Source organism: Notechis scutatus, chromosome 2 (genome assembly GCF_049901735.1).
Source record: "Notechis scutatus isolate UNSWTSFEM ecotype Mainland chromosome 2, rNotScu1.2, whole genome shotgun sequence".
Classification (NCBI taxonomy): Eukaryota; Metazoa; Chordata; class Lepidosauria; order Squamata; family Elapidae; genus Notechis; species Notechis scutatus.
The window spans coordinates 65,444,218-65,458,785 of record NC_142010.1 but is presented as its reverse complement, the minus strand read 5'-3'; the positions used below and the strand labels follow the sequence as shown (position 1 = coordinate 65,458,785).

The 14,568-nt window shown below is 38.3% G+C and overlaps 1 protein-coding gene across 1 annotated transcript; it reads left to right on the top strand.

The window, feature by feature from the left end:
• Positions 1–264: 264 nt before the first annotated feature.
• On the top strand, positions 265–14,004 carry LOC148132051 (uncharacterized). Its single transcript, XM_087954962.1, has 5 exons — positions 265–484; positions 4,469–4,552; positions 6,505–6,552; positions 10,682–10,766; positions 13,122–14,004. Exons 1-5 carry the CDS (start codon positions 392–394, stop codon positions 13,202–13,204), a joined length of 393 nt encoding a protein of 130 aa, XP_087811088.1. The 5' UTR covers positions 265–391; the 3' UTR covers positions 13,205–14,004.
• Positions 14,005–14,568: the final 564 nt, after the last annotated feature.

Here is a 14,568-nt window from a genome sequence, read left to right as displayed (position 1 = left end):
CAAGCTGATCCATGCAAGAACATTTACCAATGGCAAGACTTCCTAATGCTGCTTAAGGATGGTAGAAATCATAGTGTGTTGCAGATTGAGTCCCAGATTGAGGGTCAATCAATATTTACAGAACAGCCCAAGAAAGGAGGAAGATAGCTACTTTAAAAAAAAAAATAAGATTCTTTCTGGTGGGATGCTGAAAATTACCAAATCAGCATTCAAGAAGATTAAATAGTTCTTAACCATGTAGTCAGAAAGTTTTTCTTTTAGCCTTCCAGCTCTGCAATAAAAGACAATTGCAAGCAGCCGTGATAACGAAAGGACAAACTTGAGATCCTTCACCCTCCTTTCTATAGAAACTAGAGAAGAAACAGCTCCTTCAAGACTTTGAATTGTCACCATGAGCAACCATGGAAAGCCAATGGCTCCAGCTTCCACCGTCTTGACCGAGCAGCCCAAAAGAAAAAGAGGGAGGCCAAGGAAGCAGCCACAGGTAAGAGTTCATGCTTTAATAGGTTTAGAAAATTCTGTTAAATACTTTGCCTTTCAATTAAGTTAAGATTTATTAACAGTATACCCTCTGACCATAATGAAAATGATATTAGGGGACAAAGGTTGTAATTCTCAAACAATCTCAGCTATTCCAGCCAGCTTTACTTTTTTCAAGGCTAGAGATCTTTTTCTATTTATCAGTGTATGTGTGTCATAATGTATAAGGCTATTTATATGATCAAGCTGAACCGACTGCTCGGTGCTGGAATCTACAAAAGAGCATCTCCAACACATAATTGTCCAGCCACTACATAAATTCATCCAACCAAGGGAAGTTTATTACCTCTGCTGGTAAATGGTTCCATTATCAAACTGTGCTTCTGGTTGGGAAGAACATCCAGCCAGAATCTGCCTTCCTTTCTCTAATTTAAGGCCATTGTTCTGTCCTCTTAGCAATAGAGAATGAGTTTGGGCTAAACTATAGTTACTTTAGAGGATTTGAAGTGCTGTGCTCCATTCTTGAATTACAATGTGCATTCCTACTGCCCAGAGTCACTGGGAATCAGCTGGTATATACATGTAATTATTATTATTATTATGGTTGGTCACAGTCAGCCAAATATTTAGACTGGATTTGGCATTTTTATCCACCTATCCAGTCTTCCTGGGAATCTGGGATAGATAGATGTCATTGTCTGATGGTGTTAAGGATATCGTCTGCAGGATGCAAGCTGTTCCAAGTAAAGCTGCTTTCTGCAGTTGATTGATTTGATTTTGTCAATGCTGATGGTATTGAAGCAATGCTCCAAGTGTTTTGGAATTGCACCCAAGACACTTATCCTTGGTACTATGATTTCCTCCAATTATTTCCCTTCTATTCTGCTGTTTCCAGGTACTGCAACATCCACTAGTCAATTTTTTTTTTGTCTTTTGGACAATTGTTTGGGATGTTATGTGGCAGATGCTTATCTTTCTGAATTCTAAAATCCCAGAGCATTTTAGCATCTTCATTTGTTATTACTTTGTGGTCCCACCATTGTTTGCAGGCAAATGGTATTTCTTGCAGATATTCCAATGCACCATTGATGCTATTCTGGCATGCTGTTGTTTGTAGTCAGTTTGTGCAATCTTCCTGCAGCAGCTAACCAGGTGGTCCACTGTGTCTTTAGCTTCTTTGCAGAGGCAGCACTTGCTATCTGTTGCTATCCTCTCAATTCTGGCTGTGTATGCATTTGTTCTCAAGGCCTGGTCTTGCATAGCCAGAATTAGCTCTTCTTGTCTTCCTTCGACTTTCCTGCTCTTAGCCATTATTACTATTATTACTATTAGTAATAGTAGTGGGGGTGGTAGTAATAGTAGCATAATAGTAGAACTCTGTCAAGGACCTAGGAGTACTCATATCAAATGACCTAAGAGCCAGAGCTCACTGTTAACAGCATTGCCAAAAAGGCATTAAGAGTTGTAAATCTAATCTTACGAAGCTTCTCCTCTGGAAATATTGAATTGCTAACTAGAGCATACAAAACTTTTGCTAGACCAATACTCAAATACAGCTCTGGAATCCACACTTATATCGGACATTAATACAATCAAGTGAATCTAGAAGTATTTCATGAGAAGAGTAATACACTCCTCTGCTCACAACAGAATACCCTATATCACCAGACTTGAAATTTTGGGCTTGGACAATCTTGAACTACGCCGCCTACGGTTGGACTTAAGTGTAGTACACAAAATTATCTGCTACAATGTCCTACCAGTCAATGACTACTTCAGCTTCAACCGCAACACTACAAGAGCACACAACAGATACAAACTCAATGTTAACCACTCCAAACTTGAATGCAGAAAGCACGACTTCAGCAACAGGGTGGTCAATGCCTGCAATGCACTACCTGACTCTGTTGTTACAGCCTCAAACCCCCACTCCTTTAACCTCAAACTATCCACTATTGACCTCACCCCATTCCTAAGTGGTCTGTAAGGGGCGTGCATAAGTGCACCATTGTGCCTCCCGTCCCTGTCCTATTGTCCCCATTTAATTATACCTATTTTCTGTATTCTTACTCATGTTTATACTAATACCTATTATTTTGTAAGTGATTGACAAATCAAATACATACATACATACATACATACATACATACATACATACATACATACATAAAAAATAATAATAATTAGGAAAAGAATGAGATTCCAGTCACATGCAATGTATAAAGGGGAAGGTGAGCACAGTGGCACTTGTATGGTATATTAATTAGTCTATTAATTATGTCAAACCATGTACAAATATTAAGATTATCATGCACAACATTCTTCAGGGTGGTTTAAATATTTACTCAAACATAACATAAATATTTTCTGTACTGATATTCTCTGTTGATAAGTTTTGTTTCCATTGTTGTCTATGTTGTTTTGATCAAATATACTTTTGGTGATACCTACATTCACAGGACTTTCTTGTCTGTGGTTAATTTAAGTACAGATTACCGAATTAATCAACCCTTCTGAGTTTGCCTGACATATTGAACAATAAACTAAATGCAGGACCAAGGTCGGTCCAATATGTCAGGTTAAAATGAGGTCATTGGAAGGTATGTTGTATGAACACAGTTTTTAAATCAATAAAATACTGCAGTAAGGGGTACTTCTATTTTTTTTCTAGTAAAGATTGTTGTAATGTGCTTAAATCTCCCTGTACCTTGATGTTATGTGTTCAGGGTGTCATTTTGGTAGAATTAAAGATTCACAACATGCTTCCTTTACGGGGAGTATTTATTCCAGAAAGTCTAATTTAGGTATATTTCCAGAAAGACATAAAGATTCCAGCAAACCAGATGACTAACCAACCAACAAATGTCCATTTTATCAATAAACCAATAAACTCATTTATTTTCCTGGACATTCTAGCTACATTAGTTGATGCTCCTTACATCTGTCAAAATAGTCACAGCAGTTCTTGGCCTGCTACACAGCTGATGTAGGCTGTCTTTTAGTGTTCTAGTATGCTAAGCATAGCCAAAGCAATATATATTGTGAGGAAGAAAAGAATGATTGCTCTGCAGTAAAATTGCAGATAATTATTTTTCTGGGTTGTTCTCCAAAGAACCACAGACACCCACAGACAAGCAATACTGTTGGTGTCTGGATAGGATATCTCAGCTGTATCCAGTGGATGTCAGTGACAAGTGTTCCTTTTGGCTAATACTGACATGTATCCATTGGAAAAGTAATTAAGAAGAGCCAACAAAAGCCTCAATAACTTTTGCACTCCTTTCTATTCCACATTTAACTTATATTGATTGTTTTCTTCTCTTCTGCTAATATTGGTGTCATAGAAGATCCCTGATTAATCAAATAATCTTCTCATCACATACTCTTTTGATTCCAATTTGCAATTTGGCCTTTCCTGAGAGCTAATATCCATGGTAGACGTCATTTTTTTCATCATGGGTTTGGGCTAAATTGTAGTTACTTTAAAGCAGGGGTGTCCAACCTTGGCAACTTTAAGCCTGGAGGACTTCAACTCCCAGAATTCCCCAGCCAGCTGGCTGGGGAATTCTGGGAGTTGAAGTCCTCCAGGCTTAAAGTTGCCAAGGTTGGACACCCCTGCTTTAAAGGATGTGAACTAGTATGCTCCATTCTTGAATTACAATGTGCATTCCTACTGCCCAGAGTCATTGGGAGTTATCTGGTGTATACATATATACATGTGAATTATTGAGATTACTGCTCAACAATAGGCTACTGTTATCTAATAGTTTCTTGCAGAGTTTTAAATTTTGATCCTTCAGGAAACCTGTTCAGTACCTGCCACCACAATACTCTGGGTTTATGTTCTGGAGGTTATATTCATTTCATCTGGTGTAACACTGGATTTTATCTTGTAATATTCTCTGTAGTTACATACAGAGAAAATAAGACATAGAGGTAGCTGTCCTTCTTGTTCATAATAACCCTCCCCACTTTAACATCCCAAAAGGATCCAACTGGACCTCTGCCCCCAAAGAAACCGCGTGGGCGGCCAAAGGGAAGCAAGAAGAGGAGTGCTGGTTGTGGACAGATGGTAAGAACAACCAGATTGGCTTGCTCTACTCCAATCTTCTGTACTTTCTGATAGATAAAAGGGGCTGATAGGGCTTTGGACCTGGAAACAAAAATCAAATATACAAGTATTTGTATATAAATCATATAATTTAAAAGTTTCCCTTTATTATATGCCAGATTTTCTGTTTGTTTTCTGAGCCTTTGAATCAATTTTTGATTTCTAGCAATTACCTGGACTAGCCTCTATCTCTATGATTTTCTTGACTAGGTTTTTCAGAAGTGTTTTGCGCTTGCCTCCTGCCTAGCACTGAGAGAGAGTGCCTGACCCAAGGCACCCAGCTGGCTTTGCACCAAAGGAAGGATTAGATCTCATGATCTCCCACTTTCTAGCCTAATGCCTCAACCCAGGGGTGTCAAACTCAAGTCATCATGGCGGTGTCACATGATGTATCGGGACTTTTTTTTCCCCTTCACGTGGCCAGTGTGTGATGTACCCAGCCCGTGGGCTGGAAGTTTGACAGCCCTGACGTAACTACTACACCAAACTGCCTCTCATATGACAGTACTACTGCTTTAAATATAACCCACTGGCTGTCTATATATCAGTTATTCTTTGCCCAATTCTTCTAATTATCTAATTATGACCTTTTCTGTCTGATGTCACATATCCTCTTTTGCCATTGAGAATATCACTTTTCAGTTGAACAGTGATTGTTTTTGATTCCAACAGTGATGATGACCGCTACTATCAATTTTGACATCCTCTATTTGTTTTCTTTATCTCCTATTTCTCTTTCATCACATGGAGTTGGCACTGCTACCACTCCTTTAAGTTAGGATTCTTTTCAGACATTGGGAGACCTTTAAAGAGTTACTTGACTAATAAATACATCCAGTAATAATTATTAATATTAATAATTGGTTAAAGTATGCCATATGACTTCCAACAATTCTGGGTGGCTCACAACAATCAAAACAAAGAAATTAGACTATTAACCAATGCAGTAGAATGCAGTACTGCAAGCTACTTCTGTTGACTGCTGGCTGTCAGAAGTTTGGCAGATCAAATCTCACCAGGCTCAAGGTTGACTCAGCCTTCCATCCTTCCCAGGTGGGTAAAATGAGGACCCAGATTGTTGGGGGCAATTATGCTGACTCTGTAAACTGCTTAGAGAGGGCTGTAAAGCACTGTGAAGCGGTATATAGATAGCTATTGCTATTGCTAAGAGAAAAATAAAAGACGGCAAGACCAGGAGACCAGATGGAGTTAAGCGAGGAGTCTGCCTCACTAAAGGCCTGAATGAAGAAGCCAGGTCTTCACAGATGTTTTCAACAAACAGCCAAGTGGGGACCATCCAGATCCTGTAGTATCTAGAACACCACCATCAAGCCAGATAAGTTAGGAATCATTCTGGACATTAAAATATGTTGAAGAATCCTTTCTGAAAATACTCCTGCTTTCACAGGACAACTAATCAGAGAACTTTTCCCTTTACTGTTCCCAATCAATGGAATGTAAATACTGTGTTGTAGTTGTTATTGTTGTTGGCTGCTTACCATCTTTATCTCTGATATTATTTTATTTTTAATACTGAAAAGTGAGATATAAACGTCCACTGGGACCTACTGGCAGAGAAGGACAATTAAGTCATTGTGCTTTTCAAACCTGGATTAGCCCAGCTTTCTTTCACATTCATTCATTTCTCAGCTTCAAGTTGCCAGTACTTTTTGGTAGCGATCTTCCAATTTTTCTTTTAACCCTAATGTGTTGATTTTGGTCACTAGATACAAGTTTTTCTTCTGCTGTCTTTTCAAAATTCCTTTTCCTTTCCTGAATCATTAAAGAATACCTATCAAGACGATGATAAGTAGAGTATAAGGTATTGATTGCAAAGAGTACATATTGCCTAAGGGACATGCTGTTTTTGTTTTTGTTGTTGTTGCTGCTGCTGCTGCTTTCTATTATTGCAGGGGCACATTTCTACTACAAAGAAGCCCAGGGGAAGGCCACGAAAATGGGTGAGTGTACAGAATCAAACTGTGACATGCTTTCTTTTTCTTCTTAATTAGCAACCCCCTCCTTTCAATATAAGGATGCGTCATTTTTTTCTAGGACTGAGAATTGCCTTCTGCCCCTCAATAATGCAATGAAGGTTGCACTTTAGAAAGTCAAGAGTGTAGCCTCAATAAAAACAAAATAGAATTGCAGCTTCAGTTAAAACTAATTAATATGATTATTTTTCAGTTATTTGTTCATGTGTTTTTTTTCTCTCGCAATAAAAATTACATTGTGGTAACTTTTGGCAGTCCCTGGGGTTTGCACCAAGGCTTGGAGGGCCAAGTTACGTTCGAGGGCTTCAGAGTCCAAAAAAACCTTAAACATGATTGTACTAGCCTCTCTCGTTATATTTCTGATTTAAAGTTTGAGGGGGGAGGGGAATCTATCTAGGGAGCAAGCAAGTTGTAAGGCAAATGAACCAAACATACTTTTATTGTGGTTTTTGAGAACATTTCCAATATATTTGTGTTATTAATGTATTCACTAGATTTATAACCTGATTTTTGTCTAGGAAAGTTTTTTAAAAAAAATTAGCACCATACAGATATGTGGACTTCATTTCCCAGCATTCATAGCAATCATAATGCTGGCTGGAGAATTCTGGGATGTGCAGTCCTCACATCCAAAGGGTCTCCAGAGTGGGTAAGTCTGTTCTAGGCATCTAAGACAGAATAAGTACCATTCTCTCCTTCAGTGTTGCCCCACAACAGTAATTTTGTGGTGTAAAATGGGGCTGACAGACTTGCTTATCACCAAGAAGATTTCCAGATTTTCAAGTCATTGCTCATACAAAGGATGAAGAATATTTTCACTACCAACTAGAAAAATGTTCTGATTTCTAAACACAAGCCCCTTTCTTGCTGATGCACAAATTACCTGCTGTGAAAAATCATGTTTTCATCTGTCTAGAGAAAGCATAGGTAACCTGTGACTTATAGGAGGATGCTTCCAGCATCTCAGAACCTTCCAACTGTATATCAGGGATTTACAGTGATTCAATTGTTCCTTCCTTCCATCCTCCATCTTTCCTTTCTTTTCATCCTTTCTTTAAATTTAATGACTTATAAATTCTAAAGAAGATTATTAAGCTTCTGGAAGAAAATCCAAAGGTGCTTTTTCAAGAGGCAACTGGACTTCCTTTGTTTTTCCTTGAAGAAATTTCGCTTCTCATCCAAGAAGCTTCTTCAGTTCTGACAGTCTTTTGAAAAAGCACTTTTGGGACAACCATGACCTGGATGACTAAGAATCTCAATAGACTTTGTGGGGGGGGGGCAGGAAGGACTTAATTATTCCCAAATAAGCTCTTCCTGCAGTCCTGCTCCCCCAGAGAGATTTTATATCACTGCCAGGCCTACCATGGAAGTGGGGTTGTGATTTTCCAATCCACAACCACAAAAACATTGGCCATCCATCTCAGTTTTTATAATTGATAGTTAAATGTAGGTCTTTGGTATGCCAGCAGTGTAAGTGAGCAAGGGGACAACAGGTTTGATCATGACAGAATTTGGAAATATCTGCAGTAGACAGAAAAATCCTCTCCTCACATTTTCTTAAATCCTCTCCATTTTTTCACTGTAACTTATAAAATCAAAGGTAGCGAAGGAACAGCTCTAGATAAAGCAGGATATAGTCACATTGCAATTCACAGCAAGAAATAAGCTCCACTAAAACACAATGAAACTTATTCCCATGTAAACATGTCAAGAATTCTATGTCAAGCAGGACTTTTATCAATTAATATCAATCTTTCATCTCCAATAACTTTTAATCTTTTCTCTTTGGCGCTTTGTGAAAGTCAGTCTATATTTGCATACAAAGACAAGTGATGGTTCCAGAGTGAAGGTTCTGTTATCTTTTTACAGTCAGGCCTTTTTCTATTGCTTTCAAGAGAACTGTTTATAGATTGGTTGATTGCAATAGCTTGCAGGAAGGAGATCGCTTATCAAAGCAGAAACACAATGTCAAAAGACTAAACGTTTCTCTGTTTAAAATATTTCTTTCTAAAGTATTTCTATCATGGATTTTCAGAGTGGTCTCAGTAAAATGTTGTTTAACCTCCTCCTTCAAAAAAAACAACAACAAAGCTGCATAATAAAAGCAGGAGGCTGCATGCTTTTTTTTTTTTTTTTTTACTAAGGATCTCAAGTACTATGTTCAAAACTGTTGCAGTGGCCAACTGTATGACACCTGCTGCCACAGGCTGGCCTGTGGTTAAACTGCCAACATCATAGAGGGGAGCAGAAGTCTCCGTCATGACTCACACCACAAAGCTCTGCTTAGTACATCTGGTGCAGGGCAGGAGAGCATGTGGGATCTGAAGCAGAAGGAATGGTCTGCGATAGCTAAGAGTCCAGCTTTTTTTCCAGTGACCCAGCATCAATTAAGCAGTGCCCCAAGCTGGAGTCTGTTCAGAAAGGAGAAAAGGACAAGGCATAAAGAGAGCTGGATTTGCAGATGTGTCGTCGGCCCCATGCTCAAAGCAAACCCTTTTGTTCAAAAATGACAAAGGCAAGTTGCAGCTCTTAAGCTGTCAAATGGGCATCAGTAATCAATGTCACCTTCAAAGTTGCTATGTGCGGCTCTCCTGCCATGTCCCCAATTAGCTTTGTTGGCTCATCGCCATGGAGGACAAAAGAGACATCTGAATGCATTAATACACAAAAGCCTTTCAACTGTCCTCCCACACTATGGCCATTAGATAAAAGAATGTGTTGGTTTTCAAAGAGTGCATGGTGGTTCAGGGGAGAGATGCAAGAAGCTAAGCTGAAGATAGGATTCTTACGCTTTTACCTACAGCGTATATGTAAATCTCATGAAAATCACTAGGGTTTATTTTCATATGATTGCTCAAGAATAAATTTTGGAGCCCCTAGACCCTAGATGGCATCATCCATCAGAGAACTTGTTCTATAAAGTTATAGAAATTATAGAACTTACCGCGGGTATAGCACAGTTATATTCTAGTTCACGAAAAGTTCTACAACTCCAGATTTCCTTGTCCAGTTCTTCCAGGATAGGAATGAAGATTGCTAAACTATCATGCCAAAGTGCTTCTGTAAACTGCTGATCCCCATATAGACAGGGGGGTTTCCTGGGTGAGTAACTCAGACACAGCAAACATTTTTAAAAAATAAATACCAATATGCAAGAGGGTTCTTTTGCGTTACATTTTGCATATGAAATGATATTGCTTCTGTGCATGTGATAGACAATCAGTGCGCCTTTTGTATGATGTTGACTCAAACTCTCATATTCTTACTCTAATGGGTCCAATCCGTGGCCCATGGGCTGCATGCAACACTGGACAGCTAGTAATGCAGCCCCACAAGAACTTTTAAACTTTTAACCTTTTAATGTGATTTATATACATTACCCACATTACCTATTTTATATGCGGCGCAAGACAATTCCTCTTCACTCAATGTGGCCCTGGCAAGCCAAAAGATTGGACACCCATGCCCTAATCCATGCTGGCTAAAATTGAGAAAATTTGAAATCAAAGCTATCTGGAGGCCATCAGGTGGTTTATGTCTGCCTTTCACCAACAATCAGAGCTTGTTTCTAGCCCAAAGGTGCTTTTTCAATAGGCAACTGGGTTTTCTTGTTTTGTGTTTGTTTGTTTGTTTGTTTGTTTGTTTCTAGCCTTCTTGAAACTCCTCATTATTAGCCTAGGAAGGGGAAAATGCACTTTTTAACTGAGCTCTAAAATCAGATCTGCAAGAGGTGAAATCCAATGCAATCCTTGCTTTTGTTCATATGTATATAATGAGAAGGATCAGTTTCTTATTATATCATGAAAATGTTGTAAAGGTTTAGGGAATGCTAAGCAATAATATGTTTAGCAAGGGAACAAAAGAGCAAAAATGCATAAACAAGTACACAGCATTTTCCCCAAGTGAAAATAAGGAAAGAAACATGAAACTTTGGCTGTGTATAGATGAAAGGTGAGAAAGAAAAATATCGTTTCTATAGGTTATCTAGTCTGAGGATCATTTAAGAAACATTTCATAAAGCCTGTTCAATGGTATCACATTGAAGGAGGATTTTCATGTTGTTTTATACTAGCAAATACTTATAATTCCCTTACAGCTTTTTGTCCCCGAGGAAGAATATCACAAAACTGAAGTCCAAGGAGAAAGCAATCCAGGTTTTAACACATGCCCTGCCACAGAAGGTGTGTAATTCATTTGTTTAATTAATCTTTTTTCTGTTTATTACAGATGTTTTGCATTGCTTCACTCACCAGGATTCTAAGCAATTCACAGTAGCAACATAATCCATGAAACCATGACTACACAATCATAATATTTAATAGACACAATACTCTACTTTATAAAACCATTGACGTACATACATACATACATACATACATACATACATACATAAGCATAGGCATGGGCATATATGAACTTTAAAACCAATAACCAGGTACCTTCATTTACTCTCATGGTACTCACTACCTAGGTTTCCCAACCCTTGAAAGGTAACATGATAAGGAATATTATGTTGTATTTAAGATGGTGGATCTTCTGTGTGAGTGAGTAGGGGGGTTGTGGGTGTTCCAGAATCTGTGCTTTTTGCTATATCCATTCTTTCTCAGCCCAGCTTACATCATCAGATGTACAGAAAAATTATGAACAGAATTTTTCAGAATGCTCATCAATCCACACACATTTATTACATGAAAATAATTTAATAAATACTGCTTTAACTAATAGTACTGCAAATAATAATAAGCACCTTAGGTGCAATCCAAAAATAGCTAGAGCTCTACTTGAACATTATTGGCATTAAGAAAGTAAATCAGTCAATTGCAAAAGGCAGCTTTAGTTAGAACAGCTTACATCCTGTGACAATATCTTTAACACCATCAAACAACATCTGCCTAACCCAAATCCTTGGGAAGGACTTCATAGGTGGAAAAAAATCCAGTCCAAATATCTAGCTGATTGTGTGACCAAACATAATCAACCCCTTGACTAGTCCCATCAACCTTTGCGAATTGGTATTGACCATATTGGGTGACCCAGATATGCACCATCTCAACTTCCCAAAGAAAATATCTACATGTGATAAATAAAATTAAAAATATAAATGGAGACATTGCAGGAAGAAGAACCGGCTCTTGCTTTGAATGGATTTGATGCTGAAATCGAGTTACAGAGCAGCTGATGAAATCTATCTTCATCTTCTTTGTTACCTTAGTCATGTGGAATATACTGATGACTGTCTAGCAGCCAAACATGGCCTTGTGTGTGTGTTGTTGTTTTTTCAACAAGTCAGTGTAGATGCTACCTGATAAATTTGGAGGCGTTTAACCCCCACTTCCTCTCTGACTCCTGCTGTTATTTACTTCTAAGGAGTCTGGTGACATCAGCACAGCCACAGACTTCACTGTTGTGCCTCATATCCTGCCCAGATCTCTGCCAAATCAGTATTTCATGTACATCATTCATGCCACTCAAAACATTAGTAACAACATGTTGTGTTTTTCTCTTCTGTTTAGAAAATCTCCTTTCATGCTCATGTGTTTTTGTGTGCATGTATGAGAACCCAGATTGTTGGGGGCAATATGCTGACTCTCTAGAGAAGGCTGTAAAGCACTGTGAAGTGGTATAGAAGTCTATAGCTGTTGCTGTAGATCAGGGATCTCCAACCTTAGCAACTTTAAGACTAGCGGACTTCAACTCCCAGAGTTCCTCAGCCAGCTTTGCTGGAGACCCCTGCTGTAGATCAACTCCTATCTAGTGCCACCCATTAAACTGAGACTGTGCAATAACTGACATTTCTTCGAAAATGTCTGCCTGATGTGCTATCCTTTAATCCCATTAACAATAATAAAATAAAATAAATTGAAAAATAAATAAATTGAAAAATAAATTGTAGGAAGGAAAAGAGAAAGGGAGTATTGATATATAGGCATGGAATTCTACAAAATATGGAGCCAAGCCCCAGGAAGAATAAGGGTGCAGCTCAAATAGCTTTTTGACTAAGAATTTAAAGACAAGATCGGTGTGCTTTTTTATCCCCACAAAAAGTGTTTGAGGAAAATATTTCAACCAAGGGGACTTGTTGTTTTGAAAACAATCCATAAACCTGGATGTATGTTGAGAAATTTACAGTAGGTTTGGGAATATGCCACCCTTCTCACCTAGAGTTATCGCTGGGTGAGAGGGGTGGCATATAAATTTAATAAGTAAATAAATGTACTTCTCTTTGTTTCAGTTATCTGAATAAGACCAGTTATGTGGGGCTCTGTCTGGTACTCTGACATTTTGACTTTCACAATGATGTTTTGGAAATCCCTGTACTTTTCTAAACATTTATAGATTTCCCTTACTATGTTCTGAAAGAGAGCACCAACTTCCTGTCCCCATAGAGTACTTATAATGCTATGGTCCCGTGACAGCAGATTGGGCAACTCTAGAGTAAATATCGGAATCTCTTTTGTGTACAAGTGTTCTTTATAGACAAAGAGTAAAGATAGAAAGTGTGCTCCAAATCATTCTTCATCTCTTATTCTCTTTAGGGACATCTACAAAAGGCTGTCACATGAAGAAGGGAGCCACAGAATTCAGGAAAACATTGAGTGAACAACAATCTCCTTGTTGATGTGTCACTAGAGCAAAATGAATTGAGTTCTGCTCTGCCATGTGCAAAGGAAAGCCAAGGAAAGCCTCCCCCTCCACCATTTTTCTGTTTTACCTTTACCAATACCTGCCTCTTACAAAGCTCAGTCATTCATATTTGTAACAGCAATGTTAACACCCCTCCCAAAAAAAAGAGGGTTTAGATCTAGTAAGCATTTGCAGGAAAATCGAACCATGTTATGTGTTTTGAAAATCTTTGTTGATTTGAGTCTTGTACCATTGGGAACATTAATTATTTTAGCATGCCAAGAGCCTGGTTTTAAGAAATGGGAAAGATATAATTCCTAACTATACATGCTTACTTAAAAAAAATCCCACTTAGGGCAATACTTTTTAAAAATAAGAGTGCTGAGTTTTGCAGCTTTCAGTTACATTTATGCCAAGTTCACTTGACAAACAGGACAGGTGCAGCACAACACACTCACTTTGGTTACTAGATTAATGTACGTTTTCAGTATATTTAATTTATGGTTGAGCAAGTCATTTATAAATACTGGAGTTGAACAATATGCCAAATATATTTGATTAATAAATAAATATATCAACCATTCCCACTCAACCTCCTCACTAATGTTAATATTAGATAACCTTAGCATGTTGCATGCACATAATAACTAGGTCTCTAACTTCCTTAATGAAGCATGTAATGTTGCAACCAGGATATCATAAACTAAGTTATCTTATTTTGGCCTAGGATGTTGTACATACCCAGTATGTATACTTACATTTCTAGTCCAGCATATTGTATAAACTGGAAAAATGGGTTTGTTGATTAATTTTGTTTCTTTTGTGTATATATATATCCCCAGGGATCTTTCAAACAATGGTGAAATAATACTTAGGGGACAAAGGGAATTGTCTGCCAATCACATTATGTTATGACTATGTGTGGGCAATTGTGCACAACACCCTGTTCCAGTGGTGTTGCATCTGTTGCTGGGTTTTGTTTTGTTTTGTTTTGAAGTTTTTACGGCCTTCACTTCATGCCAAAGGACTGTTGCCTTGCAACGGTCTATACACGCTTTGGGAGGATTCTTGGTTTTCTTGACTTTCCAATTCCTGGAAATCCATTGCAACAGCCTATTGATACGATTATGAAATCAGCCCAAAGGCATAACTGCCAGCAGAAAAGCACTGAGGAGTTAAGACAGCAGTGAAAAGTTGCCACCATGGTGATCACAGAAGCATGGGAAAAGATTAATAACATCAGATCTTCTCTGCAAAGAGAAGAAAAGCAAAGGGCCGGGCAACAGGACAAAGGAAACAGTTAGTTCCTGCTCAGCTAATGAGCAATGACTGGCCAATCGTTCTCTGAATCAGACCTAC